This window comes from Talpa occidentalis, unplaced genomic scaffold, assembly GCF_014898055.3.
Source record: "Talpa occidentalis isolate TD23 unplaced genomic scaffold, MPIMG_talOcc4v2.1 talOcc4.12, whole genome shotgun sequence".
In the NCBI taxonomy this organism is placed as follows: domain Eukaryota; kingdom Metazoa; phylum Chordata; class Mammalia; order Eulipotyphla; family Talpidae; genus Talpa; species Talpa occidentalis.
In genome coordinates, this window is record NW_023601212.1 from 90,865,963 (window position 1) to 90,892,502 (window position 26,540).

General features: G+C 41.4%; 2 protein-coding genes across 3 annotated transcripts in view; one reads left to right on the forward strand and one right to left on the reverse strand.

The window, feature by feature from the left end:
* PDZD9 (PDZ domain containing 9) lies at nucleotides 1-13,152 on the forward strand. 2 transcript variants are annotated; one of them, XM_037507437.2, is made up of 5 exons: nucleotides 1-153; nucleotides 1,885-2,064; nucleotides 6,414-6,603; nucleotides 8,960-9,658; nucleotides 11,905-13,152. In XM_037507437.2, the coding sequence occupies exons 1-4, from the start codon at nucleotides 120-122 to the stop codon at nucleotides 9,342-9,344; spliced, it is 789 nt and encodes a 262-aa protein (XP_037363334.1). In that variant the 5' UTR covers nucleotides 1-119; the 3' UTR covers nucleotides 9,345-9,658; nucleotides 11,905-13,152. The 2 variants fall into 2 exon arrangements, with proteins under 2 accessions (XP_037363334.1, XP_037363336.1); XM_037507439.2 differs by lacking the exon at nucleotides 1,885-2,064 and having other exon boundaries at nucleotides 21-153.
* The window catches only part of LOC119241844 (cytochrome b-c1 complex subunit 2, mitochondrial), a 17,751-nt gene continuing 1,746 nt past the window's right edge, over nucleotides 10,536-26,540 (reverse strand). Inside the window, exons 2-14 of the mRNA XM_037507436.1 lie at nucleotides 25,399-25,482; nucleotides 25,147-25,296; nucleotides 24,160-24,224; nucleotides 22,767-22,823; nucleotides 22,157-22,281; nucleotides 20,161-20,258; nucleotides 19,557-19,614; nucleotides 17,257-17,352; nucleotides 16,728-16,927; nucleotides 15,162-15,242; nucleotides 14,774-14,850; nucleotides 12,045-12,198; nucleotides 10,536-10,776 (exon numbers count right to left, since the gene is read on the reverse strand). Coding sequence (XP_037363333.1) covers nucleotides 10,693-10,776; nucleotides 12,045-12,198; nucleotides 14,774-14,850; nucleotides 15,162-15,242; nucleotides 16,728-16,927; nucleotides 17,257-17,352; nucleotides 19,557-19,614; nucleotides 20,161-20,258; nucleotides 22,157-22,281; nucleotides 22,767-22,823; nucleotides 24,160-24,224; nucleotides 25,147-25,296; nucleotides 25,399-25,482 — 1,329 coding nt within the window. The 3' untranslated portion in view covers nucleotides 10,536-10,692. The remainder of the gene's footprint in view (nucleotides 10,777-12,044; nucleotides 12,199-14,773; nucleotides 14,851-15,161; nucleotides 15,243-16,727; nucleotides 16,928-17,256; nucleotides 17,353-19,556; nucleotides 19,615-20,160; nucleotides 20,259-22,156; nucleotides 22,282-22,766; nucleotides 22,824-24,159; nucleotides 24,225-25,146; nucleotides 25,297-25,398; nucleotides 25,483-26,540) is intronic.

Below are 26,540 nucleotides of genomic sequence, written 5' to 3' on the forward strand. Positions count from 1 at the left end.
GCGACCCGGGGCGGTTGACTGGGCGCTGGTCCCCGCGGGTTCCAGACGGTTGGGAGTGGGGCCTCTTCAGCCGCGACCGGCTCCGGGAGGCCCTCCGAGCGGCCTGCCTCTCCGGGCCCATGAAGAAGGCCTTAGGGGGCAAAGGCAAAAAAGGTGACGGGGCCTTGGGGAGAGGGTGAGGCGCTGGGGTCAAGCCTTCCTCACTGTCCTCTTCTGTAAAATGGGAGCATCACACTCTTCACCTGGTGACCACGTCGCCCACCAGCCGTGTTCTCAGCTGTAATTCCCGTGCAGTAAGAGCCCCCCAACCCCCCCATGCCCCCCCCCAGCCCTTTTTATTTAGTGTCCAGCTCTTTGAGTTTTGACAGACGTCTGCCCACTGTCCACCAGGCCGGCGATCAGACGTGGGACCAGCCCCATGCGCCCGTCACCTTGTGCCACCCCCTTCTCCCCCACCCGGATGCAGACATGCCAGCTCTGTTTCCTGTAGTTTTGCCCTCTCCACAGAAAATGTCATAAGCATGGGATCATGTAGCCCGGAGTCTTTTGAGTCTGGCTTCTGTCACCGCCCCCCCATACATGCATGTGAACACTCAGGTGGGACTGATGTCCTGTGTGCCGGGAAGCGAGGCTCCAGGAGGGGCGACCTGGAGTTGCACCCTCAGTTCTGAGAGGGCTCTGAAGCCCTCGGCCCTAGGGGGTGGTGGGGTTGGAGATAGGCAGGGACACTGGCCTGGAGGAAGCCAGCAGGAACCCAGGCCAGGTCCGCTGGGCTGGGGCTGGGGCTGGGCTGAAGAAATCCCTTCCTCAGCGACGGGAGCCTCCAGAACAGCACAGTGAGGTGCATTTGGCCGAGGCTTGGCAAGCAGCAGTTTGTCCTGAAGGAAAAGTGTTGCGTGTCTGTGAAATGCTGGAAAAGTGTGCTGCAAACAGACGTTCCCAGCAGCTTCCCATGCGCTGAAAATGAGAGTCCCCAGAGACATCCTCGTGAGAAAATAACTTGCTTTAAAACACCCTTCGCTTCTGTAGGAAACACCTCACCCTTCCCACTACCCACTGGCCCAGATTTCTCCCGCAGATGCTTTTTTCTACTGTCCCTTTCACCGTCTCAGCCATGACGTGGCCGGGTGATTGGGCACCACCTTCCTTTCCGCCTTCCACACCGCACCTTGCAATCCACACCCCGCGCTGCAACCAGAGCAGCTGGCGGGAGTGGGGAGCAATTCCGAGAGCGCCTGGTGCTTGAATTCCTTCTGAGCCTTTTCCAGGAGGGTCACTTGCCCAGCAGCCGGCCGCTCTCCGCCTTTGCTCCTCCTGTCTGCCCCGCCTGGTCTCCTTTGTCTCTTCTGGTTCAGAACCGTGATTCAGTGAGCTCTGTCCTGCTCCCTCTGCCTCAACAGTTACTGGTCCATTCCAGCTCACTTCAATCGTCGCCTGTCCTGGGAAGCCTGACCTGCCTTCCCCGCGGGAGACCGTGGCCTCCGGCGGCTCATCCTTAAGCTCTCCAAACTTTTCCTTGATTGCCTGTGTTACGTGTTGTAATTCAACACATATTGACGCGACTGACTGCGGTCTCCTCCACTAGGCTAGCAGCTCCACCGGGGTGAGAAATGCTTGTTTCCCAGCACACTGCCTCCATCGATAAGTGTTCATTCGAACAGATAATGACCCTGATGGGGCTCTCGCCACACGTGGGCAGCAGGCAGACTGCACAAGCCCCGCTGTGGCCCTCTTGAACTCCCACATCAGCCCTCCTGGGTGGACAGTGCATTCTGGATCCTCACTCTGCTGGTGGGGAAACTGAGGACTAGCGAGTCTGACTTGAGATCCCCAGGGACTGCTGTTTGGGCGAAGGACTGAAACAAATCCCTCTCTTTTGATTAGAACCCCAAACCAAGGTCAAGGTCGAGCCATCCAGTCACAATTTGAGCAAAACTGAGGAGACCAAACTGACTGTGGGCAGCCTGGGATTAGGCCTGATCGTCATCCAGCACGGACCCTACCTGCAGATCACCCACATCCTCAGGAAGGGGGCAGCAGCCAGAGATGGAAAGCTCAAGCCAGGTGACAGGGGTTTCCCCCGCTCCCCACCTGCCAACCCCACCCCCTCCTGCAGCCAGGGGTTCAGGCCAGTTTTCAGTGCGACCACAATGACAGAGCTGGTGTGGACCAGCCGACTGCTGTCACTTTACACAACCCTCGCTGGGGGGCACGTGATTCATGGAATTTTTACAGTAACCCTCTGGACAGGAACTACTACCCTTGTGTCCCTGTGACAGGTGAGGGCACTGAGGCTCCTGGTCCAGGTTTATACCCACCCAGTGAGTAGGATACAAACCCAGGCTTGGGGTCATTCCAGAGCATGTGGCCCTCTGTGGGCAAAGATTCCTTTTTTGTGGGTAGTGCTAACATTAACATTCAGCCCATGATCTCATTTCACCCTCCCGAGAACCTCCTGAGGTAGAGTCTGCATTAAACCACCAGAGACACCAGGAACCAGGTCTTTAGTAACTTACCCCCGGCTGCTCACACCAGAGTTCAGGAGCTTGATCAGCACTGGCCTGCTTTTCTTGACTTTGGCTACACCAACTTTTCATTCAGTTCCAGACATGTTTTCCCAGTGTCTGCTCCAGGCCTGTGCTGAGGAGCAGGGGAGACACACAGGGAAGGGGAAGGTGACAAGAAGGAAGAACCGTTCAGTGTGAGCTGCCTGAATTCGGGCCCACGCTCTGCCACTTTCCAGTTCTGTGACTTTAGTCACCTGGTCTTTACGTTGGGGTAAAAGCACCTTTGAAAGACCTTGCTAGGATTTGCTGACATCAATTTTATGAAAGTGCTTTGAAAACCTCAGTGTTGTGGCAATCGTTGCTTTTAGGTTGTTCTTAGAGATGTTCTAGACATTTTTGTTTTAATAAATGATTGTGGTGCAGGAGCCAGTGGACTAAACCACTGATTTGTGTCTCTGGTCACCATTGCAATCATCCCAGGAGCTTTTAAACTAAGACGTGACCCTAAGACGTGGCAGGTCATGGTTTGAAAGCTCCTCAGGTGATCCCTTTTGCAGTTTGGGTCTGAAGCTGTGGATTCAAGAAGAAAGTAGGTAGATGAAGCCATTATTATGGAACAGTTTACCAAAGCATTTTCTCCCCAGATCACTATGTGGTGCAGGGGAGCAAACTGCCAGAGTTCTGGACTTTCAGGACCAAAAGAACTCTAGGACGGTCCCAGGGGCTTCTCTGGGGTCGGGTGAGAGAGGCCAGTGATAGCTTGAGTGGGGTGGAGCTGGCTCCCTCGTGCTGGTGAGGCTGCAGGTAGGGGCTCCTTGAGTTCAGAGGAGACTTAGATCTAGGATTTCCCCACGGGGTGGCATGCTCCCTATGTCTGTGTGTAATAAATGAATCACAACTATTTGTCCCAGGCACTGTGTAAGATGTTTCCACACATTTTCTAATTCAATTTTTGCAAATGCCAGGAAGGGATTGAAATATAGAGGCTCAATGCGTAGAGCTTTGTCTGCTCAGAAAGCTTGTCCCTTTGACCTGAAATGAGATTTTCATCCAGAGGAGGTCCAGAACCCCAGGTCTCTTCATGACACGTCAGTCATTTCTCTTCAGTGCCTAGGTTTCAAAGACAGTGCAATTCAATCTCTTGGACAATGATGATGAAATTTTGGGAAGTGATAGTCCTAGAACCCTGCTATTTCTTTGACCCCACTACCTCCCAGCCCCTTTATTTCTCATCCTGGTGCTCTGAAAGTGTTTTCTTTGGTGTTTCATAATAGGGATTTATCTTCATTTTATGGCTGGCTTTGATGTTTGTTTATTCTGGCTAAACTATAAATTCCTTCTAGCTGGCATGGGACAATTAGTTATGATTCATTTAGTATTAATTTCTTAAGAGATCAATATAGCTTTGACGGTAACAAGTCATGTTCTGGCACCATCCTTACCAGTGGGTATTCCCTGAACGCTGGCTGCAGGGCTGTCATCCTGCCGGTGCTGGGCCATAATGCAAGTCAAACAGATGTGGTCTCTAATCACTTATGGATCTCAATAGCCTAGTTGTGAGAGATGGAAAACAATAAATAAAATCTATTTTTCAATAGTGGCTTGGCCGCTGCAAAGTTGCTTTCATATAGGTAATCGAGACAAGGTTTATACAATGTGGTTCCTACAGCCTATTAAAACTGAAAAAAAGTGTCATGAAGTTGGTGTTCATAAATCCCAAATTGGTGTTTCTTTCTGAAGGGCAGTGTTAATATCTATTGCCAGAGTAATCACATTCATACACTGACACGTTTGGTTTAAAGCCAAAATGGACAGGGAATTAGGCTCTTTATTTTCTGCCCTCTTGATAAAAGTCACCCTTTAACAACATTAATTAAGCAGAATGCCAAGCCACAGCTTTCAGCTATAAACACTCCTTTTAACATTAGGCAGGGAGGGCTTTCCCCACGTTGTAATTAACCTCTGTGGGGTGAACAGCTGTTGGGTACTGTGCACTCTGCAGGTTACTGGGGGCGGCGTGGGGGGTTCGTTTCATCCTGAAGCTAGCTTTCCATCCTTGGCTGATTTTACTCCCAACTTCCTTTTTAAGACCAAAGTAGATTTTCTCCACCCTTCTAAGGATTCATTTTCTTTGTTCCCGGGAACTGGTGCTTTGGACTGGATCTAGCGTTATGGAAATCTGTCCTTGGCACTCTTTGGGGACCTCCTTCGGGAGAGGGTATAATCCCCCACAAGAGCACAGTGGGGTGCAGTACCCCAGAACACATTTCCTTTCCACTCTTCTGAGGTTGGGCTTCAGCTATTTGGAATGAGGGTGATTGAGTGGTTTCCAGCTTCCCATGCTTAGAGGTGAATGCATCCTTGGGGACTTTATCCCGCGTTAGCTAGGAAGTCCCCATTACCAGCTGGCAGCATCTTAGTAATAGACCTGAAGACTAAGATTTTACTTCATGTGTCTCTCTTTACAAATGCCATTTCTTCGTATTCCTTCTTCTCTTGCGGAGCTCCCTTGTAGCAGTGCTCTTCATCGCAAGCGGTAAGAAGAGTTCTGTTAAGGAACTCAACTCAGGATTTTGGGTCTGACAGAATTAGCAGAAAGTCTGGAGAATCGCATTTGAAAAAATGGCAAGAAAACAAAGGGTACCTTAGCTACCTCTGGAACGTGGGTGCTCCTGCTCACCCCCTGCATCTTCTGCCCGCCCCAGGTTCGGTGACCCAGGTTGGAGCGCCCGATGACTGGTTCTAGTTTACATGTCCAGGTCTTAGCTGCCAGGGTAAGGAGGTGGGTGCAAGTGAATAATTGGTCTGACTTCCAGTTTCGAGGTGGGGGTTCTTACTGTCACCATGTGGTTTCTCTTCACACCTGCTGGGGACTCAGCTCCACAGTTGACCGTCACGCTTCCCTCCCTGCCCAACACTGCCCTAAAGTAGGGGTCTCACTGTCAAATTCCTTTGATTCAACATAATCTCTGGATACACCGCCTAATTAAAGCTTGCCAATTGTCCACTGCTGCACGCAGAATTATTTGCTCAATTAAAACCGTGCAAGGGCAGAGAACTAAAACAAAAGGCTTGGTGTTTAATGCGTTCTACTTGCTGGGGAGGGCAATGGGACTCGCTAGACAGGTATAGTAGAGTAGGTTGTTTGTTCACGTTAGTGTAAGTAGTTTCTCTTTAATAGTAATAACCATTCAGGGCCTCCCCTGGTGGTGCAGCGCTAGTTTGTTCCCTGGCCGCTGGCGAGGGTCCCACACACACACAAAAAATAGTAATAACCATTCATTTTCTTTGAAATAGACATTTTTAGAATCCCACAGGCTTGTTTAGGTTACAAATGGTTTTAGCTTGTCACACCAACGACTTAGAAGTGTTGTGAAGACATGCTAGAGTACCTACAGTTACACTGCTGGTGCCCTTCATTATTATGCAAAGGACATTTATGTCACTGCCATGGTCATCTTTACTAAATAAAGATTGAAACCTGGGTTTGGTCCAAAATTCACCAAAATGAATACAGGGCCTCCCCTGGTGGTGCAGCGGTTGAATGCTGGGCTGCGAGGCTGCCCGCAGCCTGTGAAACGCCTGTTTGATCCCTGGCCGGCGGCGGAGAGGGTCCCACATGGCGCCACAGACCTCTCCTGCTGTGCCTGCTGCTCCCCTCAGCAGTGTATTTCGTCAGTCTGCCTGTTCTGTTCCCCGCTCTGGCTCTGGTGGGTTCTCTAACCCTCCTGCACTTCTGACTGTACCCAGTGCTTATATAAATAAACAAATAAATCTTAAAAAAAAAAAAAAAAAAAAAAAAAACAAAAATGAATACATAAAATGAAACACCTCACAATAAAACTAGACATGGTGTGATGCCTTTAAACCATTATCTTAGTTTTATTGATACTTTTTCCTCTCCAGGTGATGTGCTGATTAGTGTAGGCCATGCCAACGTGTTAGGATATACGCTTCGACAATTTTTAAAGCTTTTGCATCATATCACCATAGGAACAGTGCTACAAGTCAAGGTTTACCGAGATTTTATTGACATACCAAACGAATGGGAAGATATATATGATTTAATTCCTGAGACCAAGTTCCCAGTAACACGGTAAGTATTTCATTTTAGGAAATCTTTGTGATGCTAGAGGATCCCCATGGCCTGTGAAGCACAGGGTCTTGGTTTAACATGAGCATTATCAAATGGACCATGGGAGAATATTTACTAGGTTTCTAAATCCTTTTGGCAAGGACAGTCTGCAAGACAGGATGATACAGGCAAGAGCCTTGAACCTGGAGGTCAAAAGAAGCATTCCATCAGAACTTGGCTTCTTCCAAACCTACTGCTGTTATTCCCTTTCCAAAGTCAACCCTTAAGCACTTGCCTTTAATCTCATTTCCTCAGGTGTCTCATGCATTTTCAAGTTTTCTCTGGTTCCTTCTCAGTAACAGTAAAGTCCCGACCATGATAGCAAACCCTGTGTTAATTCTCTTCTCCGTGCCTCCTTCAGCCACTGACGCGTTCTTTGATTCTGAGCGTGCTGAGAGAGAACTGCAGCAGATGCTGCCATCTCTCAGGCACTCCACAAACCACGTGGTCCCGGCCTTGCTTCCACCGCTTGGTGGGAGGACTCTCTCAGGGATACCGGCAGCCTCCATGCTGTGGAGGCTGTGGAGACACCCCCAACGGACTCGTGTCTTTACTTTGCTGGGCTTCTGAGCAGCTTTAGGTGCTTCGCACTTTGTTGAAACATCATTTTCCCCAGGCTGGTGACCCCATATTCCTGATTTCTTGGGCCCCTGGGCACTTCCTCTTGGTCTCCTTTTTACTCAACCTTGTAGTTCCTCAAGGTTTAATCTTTGCCTCTACTCAATCTCCTGAGCAGTATCATCGGGGTCTGACTTTTAGTACTGTCCATACATACATTACTTCCAACTGTGTTATTTCCAAATGTGTGCTTGATTTCTCCATGCCCTCTCCCCGTAATTACCGACTTGTCGTTTTACCTCCCATCTCACACACTGCCCACTTCTCTCCAGCCACTACCATAACCCCAAAGTCCTCTGGTTTCCCTGCACTTACCTGTCCCCCATTTACTTCCTACACAGAATGATCCTTTTACAAGGCAAATCTGATTGGCATACATTCCTGCTTAAAGTCTTGCAAGATCTTCTTTTGTGCTCAGGATAAATGCCTGTCCAACACCAAATCAAGGGTCAAAGAAAAGCACTTAGTAAAAATGATGAAATACTATTTTGTCACCAGCAGTGAAAAATTTTGGGAAAAGCTCTCCAAATTCTTGGGACCAAGTAACACAGGCAGACATCCACAGACAGTAGTAGTAACTCTAGTAAGTCTGATGGGTGGGTGAGGGGCAGGGGGAAGAAATCTGTGCCCCATTTCCTTGTAGAACAAAATGTGCAGATCCAAGACCTAGTTTTGCATCTGCTAGTCAACACATCAGGAAAGGGGCGGGGCTGGGTGGGGTGGGGTGGGTGATGGTGACAGATACCATTTGCCCAGGAAAGGAATAGTGCAGGTTCTGCAGGCATTAAGAAAGTTCAAGAAGCCTGTACTAACTAGTGGGGAAACATCATCAAAGTTTCAATAATCAAGAAAACCAATAGTTGGGGCAAATTACAAAAGAATCTTTAAAAGCTTTTAGATTGCAACAGATAAGTGGAACAGTGAACAAAGAGGTTAGGAGGGTGTTCTAGAATTCCACATGTGTAAACCTAAAAGAGAGGCAAAGAATGATGCTCAGAAGAAAGCAAAGATGTATCAATGATTATTAGCACATGGAAAATCTTTGAGGCCTACTATCTCCTGGCTCCCAAAGAAATGGGTAATTGCTGACCCAGAGGACAGAGTTGAACCTGTCGATCTGGATGAAGCAAAATTAATGACCCTGTAAGGTCTGTTAACATTGCAGTCAGTTCAGGGTTAGGTCTGTGTAAAGCTTTCTGAAGTACTGCAAAATATGTAAGGAAAGGGGCCTCCCTGGTGGCGCAGCACTATGAAACTGTCCGCAGCCTCTGCAGCGCGGGTTCAATTCCCGGCCGGCCAGGGAAATGCCCACATGGTGCAGCAGACCTCTCCTGTCTCACCTGCTGCTCCTCTCAGCAGTGTTATCGGTCCGTCTGCCTGTTCTTCTCTCTGCTTTGTCTCTGGTGAATTCTCTCACCCTCCTGCGCCTCTGGTCTATAACCCAGTTCATGTATAAATAAATCTTAAAAAAAAAATGAAATACGTAAGGAAGAATTATGATTTGCATTTAGGAATAGAAAAAAATTTGAAAGTAGCTCTAAAAAGAGAGCAATTAATTTCAACCACACAGAAAGGCAGTGTCACAACTAAACTGTATCCTTTTACAAGTCAAAGCAGATTGATTATCAGTCATCTTATTAGGGAACAATGAATGTTTAGACCTAAGACTCCATTTCATTCACTAGTCTTTTCATTTCAGCACGAGGTCCGAGCAGTCAAAAGGTTCTTTGGCAGGCAGTGATGACAATGAAGATGTAGTTTCAGATAAAAACCTTGAGTATTACAAACAGCAGAAGCCAAAAGGGCAGCAGTCTGCAAAGAGACCAATGTCCATCTCCAGAGAATGGCACGGGTATAAAAAGAAGAGCCACACCATGAGCGTGGGGAAAGACGCACACTGTGATGTGATGCTTCACAGAGACCAGAAGAAGGAAGTGCGACCCCCCTCTCCGTACTGGACAATGGCGAAGCGAGACTTTGAAAGCTCCTCCTCCTCCGGCTCCTCGGCCTCCGACGCGTTTTGGCTGGAAGACTATGTCAAAGTTGAAAAGGACAAGGGGCAACCTGCACCGAAAGTTGCTTAGGCGTTAGTTTGCAAATTGCAACCATACGACCATTTATTTCACAACATCCAGTTTTTTGTACATCGCCATGAACATTTTTTTGTGTACTGCTACATTTACAGGCACATGTGCAGACATCACTATGTTGTAAAACCTTTGGAGACCTTCTTCAGCATAATATCCACAGATGTCCCTGGGGCCTCACTGGCCTCACAAACAATCTCAAATAACGTCATTGGGACTCCTTACTGAGAAGAAAGTCTGTTTTCAAAAAATGCGGCAGAGGAGCCCACTATCAAAAGGTGTGAACACGGCAGAGAATTTCACTTTTTAAGGTAAGTACATTTTTATTTAGATACTTAAGCTTGCCCTTTTTGCAAACTTCAAGTACCCTACTTAGTACAAACAACAGAGAGAGAATTTATGGCTAGTTGTTCACATTAGAACTTGTTTCCTTTTCAGTCTACTTTTATTGAATATTGGGTTGCCAGTTAATTACCTGAAAGAGACAGGATAGAAAGACAAAGGAGGGCCTCCCTGGTGGCGTAAGGGGTTAAGACACAACCTATGAAGCTGTCCGCAGCCACTGCAGCGAGAGTTCGATCCCCTTACCAGCCAGGGAGCTACCCATATGGTGCAGTAGACCTCTCCTGACTCACCTGCTGCTCCCCTCAGCAGTGTACTGCCATCAATCTGGTCAATCTGCCTGTTCTGGTCCCTACTCTGTCTCTGGTGAATACTCTCACCCCCCCACCTCTGGCCTGTACCCCAGCTCTTGTATTCATAAATAAATATTAAAAAAAAAAAAAGAAAAAGACAAGGGAGAGGAAGGTGAGAGAAAAATAAAACTACCATCTGAAGATAAATCAGACAGAGAATGAAGCAACAGGAATGAATATAGGAGATGACTAGTAGAGAATTTATATTTTTCAGAAATAACTACTATAAAAAAACCAAAAAGGGGATAGAACCCAGAGCATTTAATTATTCTTATCCAAAATGACAGATTTTAAACAGGTTTTATCTTAAAAAATCACCAACAATATCTGGGACTATTTACTCAGTCACTTAGTCTTACATTTTTAAATTTCTGATGATTCTGTACTAAATCATGACATTCCTGTTCTTTATAAAACCATCTAAAGCAAAGACCACAGCAATGAAATATTTGTTGAGAACTGATTAGGAAAAATGCAAGAAAAACATTTAAGTAATGTTTTATTGACTTGAGGTCAACTGGGAATAATTACTTGCATTTAAGATATTTTACCTCATTGGAAACAAAAGGATAAATGTTGTATTTAGAGACTTTTGACTTCATGTGTTTGCTGCTCTGGTTGAGAAAATGCTCAGCTCTTGGGCTTCAGTATTACAGTTCATCAAGAAAAGGTGTATTTGCCAAATTTCCACTTGCTGCCATTGACTTCTGGCCAGAAACAAATTTCTTTGCAGCCTTCAAGGAAAAAAAACACAAAAGACATAAAGTTAACAGAAATAAGAAAATGTATTGGTAAATGGGTAAACTTATTCTGTTTCTTTCAAGAGCTGATGGTGATTTTGTGACAGCCTCTTGTGAAAATTAACTACAGGAGAGGGTTGGTGTTTTATTTTAATTTGTGACAATACAGGCAGAAAAGCTCAGCTGTTCCTTTCATTGTTCCAGTATATGTGTGACTGAGCAAGTGTGGTGCTCTAGATAGGAGGGTATTTGTTAAGTAAGGGATAAGGAAAATAGGGCAGAGTGGGCCTCGGGCAGGGCTGTACCTTCCCACTTCTGGGCAGGTACAGTTGAGGTCTACCAGGACAGACAGTTGAGGTCAAAAACAGATTGTTCATTTAAAAGCTGAACTTTATACCTTAGTGTCCTTTACACCACTACTTCAAGGTTAAAGGCTGGTTGTTTAGGTTTAACAAGAGTAGCAGCCCCTGTGTTCCCTCAGGGTGGCTGTTTCACATGAAGAGGGGTCGGAGAGGCAACTGGACTGGATTCACATAATGACAGTTTATAAGATAAGGACAGCGATTTGGCGAGTAAGTTATGATGAACCTAAGGGCCAACTAAAATCAAGTCAATGTTACTATCTTAAAAATAGCCTTGTCTCTTTTTCTATCCCCACACGAGGAGGAGCTGTTAGTGAGAAGAGGGTGGAGACCTCTCTAAATGGAAGAGGAGTTCTCATATTTCATTACAGAAAGGACTGGGAAAATCCACAGACTCTGGATTTATTCTGCAGTCATGTACTTCTTAAACGCATCATAGAATAGAAAGAGGTATAAGACATAGTTCTTACCCTCAAAACAACAATCTTGTAGGAAATAATAACATGAAAAAAGAGTAGGAAAAACAGGAGATTGCCATAAGAAAATCTTGAGATGCTGGGGTTGTGAAAGACTGGCAGGACAGATTATGGGGAGTGAGGAGGAAAAAGCATGAAACTTGATTATTAGGTTGAATCATATGAAACTGCCAAATTCTGAATGGTCCTGACCATCAAGAATTTAAACTGGTTCAACCTGAGAGTAATTCAGTTGAACGCAGAAGGTACATATACCCTCAGTTGACCAGGAAGTGGTTTTGCAGATCTGATGATGACAGAGAGCCCTCCTGCTGCACCTAACAGCATGGGAGTAACAGACACAGACCAAGGAAGCGAGCGGATGAGTTCCTTCTGAAACTGAATCATTAAGGCGAAGTTAAATCGTAAGTTTATGTTTGCTTACCTTTATGACATCTGCGTCAGCTACTGAGTCAATCTGCTGAAGGACTGTGGATGGTGGTGTATATGAACCAGCGACTAGAGCCTGGCACCCGACTTCATCCAGGAAACCTTCAGAAGACTCCACCGACATCAAATATCCAGCTTTCAGCTTGTTCCTGTCCAATAAAAGGTGTGTGACTAAGGCAAAAGCCAGCTTTAGAGAGCAGGCGATTTTAAAGTATGCTCTCAAACTCTTAAACATGTGAATATGTGAATTAACAGCTTTGAAATCTTAGTGTTAAAGCCCTCGTTCTACTGCTTCAGTTCACCAAATGTTTTATTATTTACATTGTCATTTAGAAAGTTGTCAATACAAGATTATGCTGAATTTCAACAGACTGGCTTTTGATTTTGGAAGGGAATTTAGATCTAGTTAAAACTATTTTAATGTGAAATTCTTATTAGTAAACTAACTCTTGCCTCCTGATACTTTTTTTTGGGTGCTAATTGTAGACATTTCTATTAAAGAAAAATAACTTTACAGGCCCATAAAGCACTGTCCACTCATCATAATGTTGTATGTATGCTGTCTTTGTATTTCTACTCCCCCACCCCATTTCTATGCTTGGATTTGTCTCACCGAGGGGAGGGTATGGAGAATGCAGGAGAGAAGAACAGTATAGTCTTATAGGTCCCTAATAGCAACACAAAAGCAAATTGAAATAAAAACAAAATCCAATTCATAATTCTCCCAGAAGGAAACTGGTTTCAATAAGGTACTTGAGTTATTTCACTCTCAAAATCTTTTCTTTTGGCCTCTGCTGTAAGACTTCCATTTAAACATAATTACAATTTAATGTAGCAATTTTGCCATACTGTCAACTTAATTTAAAAATGATTTTACCGGCAATAAACCAAGAAATTATTGGTTTGTCCCGTCAACAGTGACATCTTACATTTTCTTTTTCACTAAGGAAGACTAAACACTTTACAAGAAAAAGTACCAATTCCGTCAAAATGGCAGAAAACAAACACATCTTGACATTACTAATCTGAATTCATTTTCTACATGTTGTTGTACCTTGTAAAAACTGTGCTACACTTTAATACATTTTCTTAAATTAGGTTTCAAACAGATTTTTCTTCAGTAAATTCAGTGTTTCATTTATGCTCATATTTTGTTTCTGGTGCAATCATGCAGAACTGCATCCAATCAATTCTTGGTTCCATGTCTATAACATTTAATTTATTATGTTGTATTTATTCAAGAGATGCAATTTTTCAGTGTGTTCAGTATAACGAAAGCAGTAATACTAATGGGAACAGAAATGACTAGTAGGCTGGTCCGTCTGGGATTATAATCCGCCCTGTCACATTTCCCCTGTGGGCAATACTAAATAATCATGAAGACCGTCTAATGATTCAGTTTGAATTGCCCTAAATAGATGGAGTCAAATTTCAGTCTTTTAAACTGCTCTATGAAAATGCAACTTGATTCCTAACTCTGTTGTATCTTTGAGTGAAACCCCTGGAACTCCTGAGTTCAGAGGAGGTACTGGCACTTTCAATCAGGACAGGGGGAACTTAAAAATCAGCAACTTACTTTAATAAATTACTTCAATCTTTCAATCAGAAAAAAACACTTTTAACAAAAGAAATCTTTTTTTTTGGTTTGCTTTTTGAATCAGTAAAGAGGAAAAAAAGAAACTGCCAATATCTGTGGTAGAACAAAACCTCTCGTATACTGGCAGTGTGTTGATAAACTGGTATGAATTTTTCACAAAATAAAAATAGTATATAGAGCATGCACATTTTAATACAGAACATTTCAGTGTAATGTTATAATGACTCATCTGGGAATCTATGCTAAGCAAGCTGGGAATCTATGCTGCATTCGTCTCTGGGTACGCACATGGGGGTGGATTCATGGCTGTCACCACCCACGACCAAAATTCAAGGGTGCTCAAGTCCCTTCTATAAAATGGTGTAGTATTTGCAGGTAGCTTACACACATGTCCTACATACTTCAAATCATCTCTAGATTACTTATAATACAATGTGTATATATACTCTAATACACACTTGGTAATATAATGAATACAATGTAAGTAGCTGTTACACTGTATTGTTAGGGGATTAATGACAATAAAAAAAGTCGGTACATATCCAGCACAGATGCAAGTGTCACAGGCTGATCTACAAAGCACCTATTTTGACCTACAGTTGGCTGAATCTGCAGATACAGAACCCTGGGACATGGAGGGCTAATTATAATTACAAATACCAAATGTTTTATGCCCAAAGAGACTCCTTGTGATTTGTAAAGGATAAATTGCAGAAAATATCCAAATGTACTTTTTGATAGATCAATCAGTACTGTTTATGACAATTTTTCAGTAATCTCAATATATGGAGTCATTACGATAATGTTAAAAAAAGAGGAATTACTGGGTAGGGAATAAAAGATATTTTTGGCTTTAATGTTTGTAAATTTTCAAATTTCTACAATAAAATAGGACGTAAGTATAGATATAAAATATTAACAATTATGTTTCAAAATGCATACAAATGGTGAAGCAATTAAGTAAAAGTTAACAATTATATCTCTAAGTGGTAGGGTATGGGTGTGTTTCCCTTCCCTTTTCTGTACCTTTCAATCCTTTTGTGTTTATATTACAACACTGTTATAACTAAAAAGAATACAGTATTCAATTCAATGGAAATAGAAAAACTGCTAATATTGGAACTTACTTGGCAGCTTGGACATCTGCATTGGAAAGGTTTCCTTGAGCAATTGTTTTCACCTGATTATAGGCAGCCTTGATAACCTGGGATAGATAGATAAAAACTGGTCATTTTTGGGCGGGGGGGTGGGGTGGTGAGGTGGTGGGTGGGGGTGGCGGCAGGAAGTAGATTTATTGGTGGGTGTGACCAAGGATGGGGCAGTCTAAGGTGCACATAAGGGCATGTATGCCACTTGTCCAGAGGTCACAAGAGGGGTGTTTTTTAACCTCAAAGCATCTGGGATGAGCCACAACAGAGAGTTCTGGTAAGTTGTGGCATTCAAAGATTGTGTATTTTAATGAAAAACAAGTTAATGTGGAAAAAATTTGTGAGAATTGATGACTTTATAACTTACATCTCCAGCAGCTGTAGCCTGTGAGATAGTGTAAATCCCAAAAAGCCCAGAATCTGAGTAACTGGCATTAAAAGCAGAAACCTGAAATATAATAAAAGCCTACTGTAAGTCATTGTACCAGGTAAATCAGGGAATACTTTTCCTAAGGTTATCTAGATAAAAACTTGTTTCTTCATGGTGTAAGCAAAATAGATTAATATTTCATTTAACCAGTTCTGTCAAGGACTGAAGTGTTGTATAAACAGATTACCTCAAAACTATAACGGCTTTCATTTTATTCATTTGAACTTTTCCAAAATGGATTGCTCACTTTCCTTTTTGTTGGGTATTCTTTAACTTTTGTTTGACGGTTAAAGGTTAATGCAAGTATTAATTTGTGAACATTACTATAGCTGCCATTTGCCTCAGTGGTATAAGCTGTGGGTTTTGACATTAGGCAAACCTGTTTTCTTCCTTCTGCTGTTGGCAACTACTTTTTCACCAATGTGCTTTCACTTTTCCTATAGACTAAAGTCAAAGGGTTAGGGAAAAGTATTGGCTCAGTGGAGGTTGTTCAGCTGTCCAAAGTAACAAGTTTGGCCTCTGGATAACAGGGTGTGCAGTCTAATCTGAGCAGAGTTTAAGTCCTTAAAGTGAACATGACTACTCAGTATAGTGTTTCTGTGGACTTTTCATAAGGATCACCTGAGTTAACTGAAAATACAGACTTTTGGGATACTGGGACAGATCTACTCACTCAGATCCTGGGAGTTGCAATCTGGGAACCCACCTTTTAAACTAGTGTTGCAGGTGATTCTCATATATATATTAAAGTTTGAGAATCATTAGTTTGGCCCATATAAAGCCTAAGAAGAAATGCAGTTCAATTACTTGAAGTTTAATAATAATTGGTACTATCCTATTCACATTCCAAATTTCTGGCCCCTTTCCACTAAGATCTGGTATAAGACAAAGATGTCCACTTTCACCACTACTATTCAACATGGTACTAAAGTCCTTGCTGGAGAATTAGGCAAGAGAAGGATATCAAAGGTATCTAAATTGGGAAAAAGAAGAAAAGCTATATTATTTGCAGACAACATGGTAACATACACAGCGACCTTTAAAGACTCCATTAAAAAACTAGCAGACTTGGGCCTCCCCGGTGACGCAGCAGTTGAGCGCTGGGTTGAGAAGCTGCCCTCAGCCTCTGCAGCGCCAGTTCGATCCCCGGCTGCTCCCTGGCCACCGGGTGAGGGTCCCACATGGTGCGCAGACCTCTCCTGCCGCCCGCCCCTCCCCTCAGCAGTGTACTTCGTCAGTCTGCCCGTTCTGCTCTCCCCTCTGGCTCTGGTGAATTCTCTCACCCTCCCATGCTTCTGACTGTACCCAGTGCTTGTATAAATAAATAATCTTAAAAAAAACCCAAAAAACTAGCAGACTCAAAATCAAGTCTGGCTATCTCTTCAGTTTAACAAAGATTTTCTTTTGTGTTCATCTTAAATTTTAAGAGTATATTTTCGGGACTAAATCATGAACAATCAGCTTTGGAAAACAAAAAGAGAGAGATCAATTGCCTAGACTCACATCAAATGGCTGGTTGACTCCCTTGGCGACAGCCTGGTACAGAGAGCTGGTGGCATTGCTGCCTCTCTTGACGTGTGGTCCAGCACCCAGGACATAGTGGAGGACACTAAAGGCATTTGCTTCTGCACTTCCTATGGCAGCACTTTCTGCTACAACAGCAGCATGCACGAGACTATCTCCAGTCTGTTCTCGAATTTCAGCTGGGGCCACGTAAGGAGAGAGTGAAGAAGAAAGTGACTTGGTCATCAGTAGGTTTATTCTTTTGCATTCTCGTTAACACAGAATGAACCTGCTCAAATCAAGCTTTTCTGCGGCCTAGCACTCTCCCCAGGCCATCCTGCCCTTCCCACATACAAAACATGTTTAATATACAATACCCAAGCATCTAGTTCTTTCCATCTACATTGAGACTCTTTTGCTAGTAAATTATTAGGCCTATTCCATTCCAATATGCTACTTATGGTGGGGAGGGAGAAAGAAGGAAAGAAACTTCCTTCTGATAAACTACCTCATAGAACAAAATTCTTACCTCCACGGTATTTGGCCTTAGCACCAGATAAACCAAGGCCACCTCTCATGTTGAGAAACTGTTCAGCAACTTGCTTTAGAACAGGATGACTCACACCTATTTCAACAGAAGCAAAAGTAAGCTAGAACCAGAATTTCTATAACATAATTCTAAAACATCTACTGCTTTAAAAATATTACAGCTATAAACAGTAGAGTCCCTCATCACTCTTGCAGATATCAATTTATATACATTTACCTAAAACTTTTTCTATGCATGTATTATTACTATTCTCATTTTCTTTTTCTTATTTTAGAATGGTGTTATCTATTGATACTGTTTCTAACTTGTTTTTTGTAATTTACATTTCAGTGAGTGGTCTATATCAAGCATTTAGTGATTACAGAGAATTCCATTATATGGCTGTCCCAATTTTTATTTAACCAATTCTTTTTTGATGGACATTAGCATGTTTCTAAAAGTTGGCTATTCAATAATATTGCATTGTGCATCAAAGAACAATATCAAGAGTGAAGACAACCCAACAAATATTTGCAAGTCATATATCTAATGAAGATATAGTATCCAGAATATATAATGAATTTATAATAACAGTAAAAAAATGGGCAAAGGACTTGAACAGACATTTTTATACAAATGGCCAAAAAGTACACACACAAGATATTCAATGTCATTAGAAGTTAGGGAATTATAAACTAAGACCATACTGAAACAGCACTTTATACTGACTAGTGGTTACAAAAATAAATACTAACAAGTGTTGGGAAGGATGCAGAGAAATGAGAAACCTTGTGCAACACTGTTTGTGGTAATGTAAAATGGTATATACAACAGCTTGGGAAACCCCTGGTTCTTCAAGTGGTTAAAATAGTTAAATGGAGAGTTACCACCTCTCCTGGCAATTCTACTCCTAGGGATGTATGCAAAATCATTACATACAGGTGTTCTAACAAAAACTAAAACATGAATGTTTATATACATAACAGAAGGTAGAAATGACTCAAATGGATAAATAAAAAGACGGTATGGAATATTTTTCCATCAGAAAAAGGAATGGAATACTGGCATATGCTACAATATGGATGGACTTTGAAAATTTATGCTAAGTGAAAGAAATCAACTACAAAAAGCTATGTGATGGATAATCCCATTTATATAAAATGTACAGAATGGTAAACTCTATAGAGCCAGGAAGTAGACTAGTAGTTAAGGATGAGGTGGAATGGGGAGCGTAGGATGAGTAGGCTAATGAGTATGGGATTTCTTTTAGGAATGATGAAAATGTTCTGAAATTAAATAGTGGTGACAACTGCATAACTTTATAAAGATAATAAAGACCATGGACCTGTACACTTTGAAAGGATGAATTATACTCAATCAAGCTGTTATTTACAGAACAAATGAACAGAAAAACAGTAATGCAAATAATATGCTTGTGCAACTAGTTTGTAAACTTGACCAAGTTTTTCTGTAGGATGAATTCTGAAAGCGAAATGCTGGGTATTAGAGTATAAACATTTAGAATTTTATTAACTTCAAATAGATAATAACTACAAAAATGTTATACCAGTCTCATTGCTACCAACAATCTCTGAGAGTGCCTACTTCTCTACACCTTGCTTAACATTGGGCAGTGTCAATTTTTCAATTTTTGCCAACCTCAGATTAAAATTTTCTTTTTTTCCAAGATTTATCCATTTATACAAGAATTGGGTACAGGCCAGAAGCGCAGGAGGATTCACAAGAGACAGAGCAGGGAGCAGAACGGGCAGATGGATCAAAGACACTGCTGAGGGGAGCAGTGGGCGAGACAGGAGAGGTCTGCTTTGCCATGTGGGTTTGCAACCTGGCCAGCCGGGGACTGAACTTGTGCTGCAGAGGTGGCGGACTGTTTCACAGTACAGTGCTTAACCCCTTGGGACACCAGGGAGGCCCCCTCAGATTAAAAATTTTTTTAATCTTTAGCGAATATGACCATTTTTCATAAACATAATTGGCTACACACACACACACAGTCCTCACGAATTGTTTGCTTATATCCTTTGTCTATTTTCTATCAAATTGTACTTAAAAAACTTTTGCAAAAAGTTTCTGTGCTTACAGAAATTTTCTCCTTAGGTTTTGCAAATACTGTAACGGTTTACAAAGTTAAATGCTGGACTCTGCTTTCCACAAAAAAGACTAACAATTAAAATTCTATCATATCCTACCTGTTCTTAAATTTTATTCAATCCTGTGTTCAGAATTTAAAAGACTACTTTTAAGGAAGCAAACTGACATTCAGTGAATTCCCAACTTACCAAGTCCAATCAAAGCCATTCTTGCACTTGTAAAATGGTTCTGAACATAGAAATGTAACTGAGGAAATTAAAAATATGTATTAGGCTATGATGGTACAAACAGAAAAAGTTGTAAGAACATAAAAATGCAGTTCAGCATAAAATAAATACTTAGGCTTAAAAGTTGCTATAAGGGGCTACTCAGTGCTGAATTATACTGAGATTTTACTTTAAAAGCTATTGCTATTGCTTCAAAGAACTAGACTTTAATATGGTGACTGGTTACATAACTCTGTGAGTATAATGAAAATGAATGAATTGTACACTTAAAATAATTAATTGTATGGTATGTGAGTTACAGCTCAATAAAGATATTTTCTTTTCCTTCATTTTTTTTGGCCTTTGTTTTATGAACTGTCTATAATGATATATCCCTTCTAGTAAAAACTTTTAGTTGAAAGATATTAAAAGAATGTTCAGATATAAGTTTAGAAAGAAAGCAGGCTGATGAAAGCCAGCAAGTGATTTACTTAAATTAGAAGATAAAGAAAAAACTAGCAGAAAAACTTGAAAATAACTTTTCAATTTAATGTGAAAACAAGTTATTTTAAAATGCAATGTGTACCTCTTCTGGTGTCACTTTTCCAATCCTATAATCAGGACAATACAAGGAATTAGCCAAGGCATTTTTGTAAGCTGCAGTATGCAAATTTTCAATGACATCTATAAAACAAGAAGTAGTTATGGAAATGTAATTTAAATAAAGACAACAGCATTTTTAGGTCCTAGAAGCATCCGACTATAATTACTTTGGTTATCTCATGGCATTCACACATTAAATAAGAGGACTTGAGATTTATTATCATTTAGCCTCTAGCAATTTTTAAATTTTTAACAGTCGAATGTGCTGAGAAAACGAGATTATACCACAGCAGCTGCTAGATGCTCGAGTCAACCGAACACTTTTTAACAGTTGAATGTGCTGAGAACTGAACACTTCTCTAACTCGAATCTACCTGGTATCATCTGAAAAGTGTAGTGGCCTGGGTTTCAGGAAGTTTGAATCTAGTTATAGTTCTGCTACTACATGTCATGTGACCTTGGAGAAGTCATTCAATCTGAATTTTACTTAAGTCAAAGTCCACTACCTAGGTAATGAGGGAGTTATGAGATGTGAAAGTCTCAGTCTGAGGCCACATTACTTGCTTTCTGGGGTCAATGCACTCCTGACTGGTGCACTGTCCCTGCATTCCTGTTCCAATGCCTTTGCTTGAGTTATGTCCCTTGCATTTTTCAACGTTGGGGCAATATCCCAAGGCAGGCACTGTGCTAAGTGCTGGAAATAGAGACAAGTCAGATATAATGCTTGCTTTCAAAATGCTGAGAAGGAAAGACTGAAAGAAGGTACTTTGGGTGTGAAGTCAGCGGTATATCAAAAGTGCAGGAGGGGCATAAGGCAAAGGCATCGGAACTAGAAAGGAGTAACTGGTAATATCTGGTGTGAATCTTACAGAACGAGTAGGTGTTTCCCAGGCTAGTGATGTGGTAATGCCATTTCAGGCATGGGACACAGATAGCAAGATAAAGTATGTTACTACATTGACTCAAAGGGGAATGGCAGTTGGGAGGGAAAGAGGTACGACAAGGAACAAGGGGGTGGTGTGCATAGGGAGGTCATGGAAGTTCACATATATGCTAACTTAGGGAGTCTGGACTTCAGTCTATAGATAGGATGATGCTTTTAAGGGATTTTCCCAGGACTTTCCTGTCAGGAGGATTAATATAGTGGCAATGTAGGAGATGGGTTGAAGATGTTCACCTGGAGGCAGAGATGCCAGACAGCAATTATCCCAGCACAAAGGATGAGAGCTATAGCCTCAATGCTACCAGTGGGGAAGAAGCCACTCTGGACAAGTAGGTCATCTTTTATACAATTTTTCCTTTCTAGTTCTCTGTTTTTTTTTGTAGATGTCCAGAAGCAATAAAGATCATACACACTGTAAAAAGTATCACCATGAAAGGTACACTAACGGGAACCACTGTGTTCGGAGACCCTCTCCACACAGGCCTATATTCTGAGTGAAGTTTACCCAATATCAACCCCTGTAGCTGCTCATCTGCTTAGACCGGGATGTCTCTATCTGCATACTTTTGCTTCTACTATAAGCTAAATGATTTCCAAGAATCAGTAGAAATCACTTACAAATTTGTTTTGCCAGTTTGGAATTGTCAAGATTATGATTAAGCATTAAATACATAATATGAATAAAAAAAGCTCATTTTTAAAAAATTAAGTCACTTGCTTTGGAAAGATCTAATAAAAGTGAGCTAGCTGAACCAATAATAGCAATTTGTAACCATAAACAGCAGCAGCAACAGTCAGCTACAAATTTGGCGTAAGCTAAACAGCTACTGAAAAAAACACCAGGGAGGAGTAATAGGAAAAATGCCTGTGATTCTATAATCAGTTTACATCCTATCAAACTGGACAAAATTTTGGAAAAAGAGTTTTTGATCCCAAGTAAAAAGAAAATCAACAGTAGTTTTGTCCTCTACAGATCAATCTTCTCACAGACCCAGTATCTTAGAAACACTTGAATATAATCTGAATATGTACTTACGAGCCTGTGGATTCTGAAAAGCCACAGCTTTGTCAATTTTTAGTTGAGGCTGAAGGGCAGCAACTTCCCAAGGACGAAATTCTGGTGCTGTGGTGACATTGAGCAGGAACTCCATTAGAACATCACTATAGAAAACATCAAGATGAGAGGAATTCAACATTTTCTTCTTCTAATTTTTTAAATATTTATTTATGCATAGAAGAATTGGGGTATATGCCAGAGGTGCAGGGGGTGATTCACCAGAAACAGTGGGGAGCAGAAGAGACAGATCTACTGAAACATACTGCTGAGGGGAGCAGTGGGAGACAGGAGAGGTCTGCTGCACCATGTGGGTAGCTCCCTGGCTGGGGATCAAACTCAGGCTGCAGCGGTGATAGTGCTGAGACTCAACCCTTGGGCCACCAGGGGGGCCTGGAATTGAACATTTAAAACCAGCATCCATTTTTACATAACTGTAATTTTTTTAATATCAAACTTTCCTCCTTGTGTAAAGCACAGTGTTCTAAGCAGTTTGTGAATAATAATCCAAACCCCAAGTAAGAGATCATAATGTCACATTAAAAACTAGAAACAAGCAGCTTAGTATTTCTTTAAACTTGAAGCCACTTACACGTCATCACGCAGGCACTCCACCGTGTAAGCCAAGTTCTCCCTTGTTGCAGTCACACTGAGTCGGAAACAAATGACAGAGAATTCTTTAAGTAAGAAAAATAAGCTTTGCCTTATATCTTTATTATATCTTTGTTAGATCAACCCATTCCTTTGGAAGAAACTTTGTGAAAGTATAAATAACAAAAATATATGCTTGTCAACAAAAATTTAAAAAAGTATTTTGAATATGAAAATGTAAAGTAATTCAACCTTATAAAGAAGAAATCCTGACATATGTGACCTGTGGATGAACCTTGAAGATATTATGCCAAGTGAAATAAGTCAGTCATGAAAGGACAAATGTTGCCATATTCCATTGACATGAGCTACTCAAAACCAGACAGGCGGAGCACAGGATGGTGGTTGCCAGGGGCTGAAGCAAGAGAGCTACGGGGGGAAGCGTTTAAGAGGTAGAGAAGGGGATGATGAAACACTCTGGAGGTGAGTGGAGGTGATGGCTGCCATAGAACTGGGTGCTAAGAATGGTATGTTTCACATTGTGTTTTACCACAACTTGAAAAGTTGAAGATCTCTCTTTGTTCCCTTCCTAGGTTAATTCCCTTCCTCACTCTCCCTCTAGAGACAAATATAACCATTAAGTACTACATATTGCTTTAAAAAATTATAACTGCTTCAAACCTTAATAAAATATTGAAGCTTGTTTTACCATAAAACACTTAAAAATATTTGTCCTTTCTGTTAAGTTGAAAAATAACTCAAGTTCATTCCTTAGCTGTTGGGCAGCAGTGTCACTGAGAGTTTAGCATACTTTAATCCATTTTCCTTCTTTAAGGGCTTTTAGATTGCTTCCAGTCCTTACAAAAATAAAGAATATCTTTGACGTGTGTATGAAAAACTGTTAGTTTGTGGTATACACTCATTTTCACCATTACTAGACAGTTTTTGATTCTTTCCTAAGTAGTTATAATTTATACTATAAACACAGTAGGAAAGATTCTCCCTCTCCTTTAACACTGCCAACACGTAACGTATTTTTATTTCATGGGTATGAAATGGCATCACATTGTTATAACAAGTAACGATCAGTCTAGTTTCCTCTTCTAGGGGGACAGGCTATTCCTATCCTTTGTCCACTCATTATCTTTTCAGTTTATTCTAATTTGTAGTTATTTTTCCAAATAAACCTTTCCATGTTATGTGTTGCAAATACCTACTCCTAGCTAAATTTTTACTAAAAACCACAAACATGCTTTACATGTTGATACCAATTCATCAGTCTTTCCTCCTAATGCCTTAAGAAAATCCTAACCACCTTCACAGCAGAGAAAAGTTCTTGCCCAAGAGTATTTTTTGGTGTTTTCACTATTTCCTGTTACTTATTTTTAACAAACCTTAATTTACCACCGACTGCTTCAATTCCACGGGTTATCTTGAAAGATGAAGCTCCTTTTGTAGTCTTGAAAAAGAAAGAACAATTTTTTTAGTAGTTTTTTAATGCCAAATTTAACAAATACACTATATCAAAATTTAATGTTTAATTTTCATTAGATTCAAAAGGAACTTTACCTACTGGATCCTTTTTAGTTAAAAAATTATAAAACAAAGTTACAAAAATTATAAAACAAGTACAGTCTTTTATATAAAGTATATTTAGGTAAAAATTCCATCATTAAACGCAAGCTTACTGGATTCATTCTTCTACTCTGAAGCTTCCATATGGGAAAGAGTAATTTCCTTTCAATTTTTGCCATTTAAAATTTCTTGTTTTTAGTATTTTCTTATGTTCTCGGACTACCATTCAGATGGACACTAATCCTCTGTGGTAGTCTATGTTTTCCATGTTATGTTAGGTGGTACTGGGTTGAATAGCGTTCCCCAGATTCATGTCCATCCAAGAACCTCTGAATGTGGCTTTATTTGGAAACAGTCTTTGCAGATACAAACATTTAAAATGAGGTTATACTGGTTTACAGAGGGCTTCAGAGCTATTATGACTGGAAGAGTCTAGTAGGAGGGGAATTTGGACACAGAGACACAGAGAACACTTGACAACACAGGCCGAGACTGGAGTGATGCGGGATGCAGCTGAAAGCCAGGAAAAAATACCCAGGATTGCTGAAAACCACCAGACGCTAGGCAGAGGCAAGGAAAGATTCTTCTACGTCTTTGGAGAGAACATGGCTCTACTGACACCCTGCCTGCGACCACTAACTTCTAGGACTTAGAGGATAAATTTCTGTTTAAGCCACTTAATTTGTAGTAATTTGTCACAGCAGCTCCAGAAAGCTAATACAGGGATGTTGCTTTTAGTTTTTTGTTTTTGTAGGACCAAGATACTAAAGCATCTGTAAACATACTTAGGCAGTAGAGATACTTACCAAAGTGGATGCAAGACGAAGCAAGTGAGAGGTTCCTAAACTGTTGGGGTCCTCATATCTACTTCCTGCTTTTATGAACAAACCAATTTTTGATGCAGGAGCATAATTTTCCAGAGAAGCAATCACTAAACCATTTGGTAGTTTGGTAAACTGTATTTAAAAAAAAAAAGTAGAGACATGATTAATATCTTCTTATTACCAAGCACAGCGAAAGTACATGTGGCTTGAAACGAGCAACTCAGTGGGACTAACCTCAAGGTCCTGAGGATGTAGAGGCGCTGCCGCAGGGGCAGACGTGGCTTTCACTTTGGGCGCGACTTTGAGGGAATAAAATCTCTAAACACAAAAAGGCAGGTTACATAAATATTTCACAAGAACAGTGCATTATATCCTAGTGTGTCTAAGCAACAAAGGGTGTTCCTCTATTGAACTAAAAGAACTCCATGGGTGGCTGTAGCTGATTAACTTATTAAACCACCAGTTTACTCAATCTTGGACCTCTATTTATTTGTGATTTGTAGCCCTTGAAGAAATACTGAGTTCTACATGCTCTTTCTTTACATTGTAAAGATTATTGTATTTGTTTTACTCTTATTAAAGCTTCAAGTGTTTTTTTTTTTTTTTTTCTAAATATTTATTTATTTATTTATACATGCACTGGGTACAGTCAGAAGTGCGGGAGGGTGAGAGAATTCACCAGAGCTAGAGCGGGGAGCAGAGCAGGCAGAAGGAACGAAGTACACTGCTGAGGGGAGTAGCGGGTGGCAGGAGAGGTCTGCGCGCCATGTGGGACCCTCCTCTGGTGGTCGGGGAGCAGCCGGGGATCGAACCAGCACGGCAGAGGCCGCCGGCAGCTTCGCAACCCAGCGCTCAACCGCTGCGCCACCGGGGAGGCCCAGCTTCAAGTGTTTTTTTCTAGCGCTAATAATTCACATAATAATACTAATAATTTGATTATTTTAATTGGAATTAAAAAAATGTGTAGATTGCCATAGCCATACCCTTTTACAGATCTTAGCATTACTCCTTCCCTTATCCACCCAAAGAGTCTAAGTCTATTTTCCAATTGAAATGCTGTCATCTTTAGTAATCACTAAAAATGACAAAGTTTACCAAGGAAAACTTCCTTCTAGCTAGTAGTGTCACCCTCTTAGGTGCTATACTAAGACTATACAACCAAAGGTTTCATTTTTTTTAAATAAAAATTTGTATTATGTTGAGATAAACAACAGCTTCAGCCACAGCAGATTCTCCATATATAATATGCAGCCACTGAAAAGGTAAAATGATCCTTTCAGACAATAGATCTAAAATGCATAACAATTCAGTTTTTTGTTTTCTTTTTTGGCAAATGCTATACAATGCCACAGAATTCATTCTGATTATGCCTACAA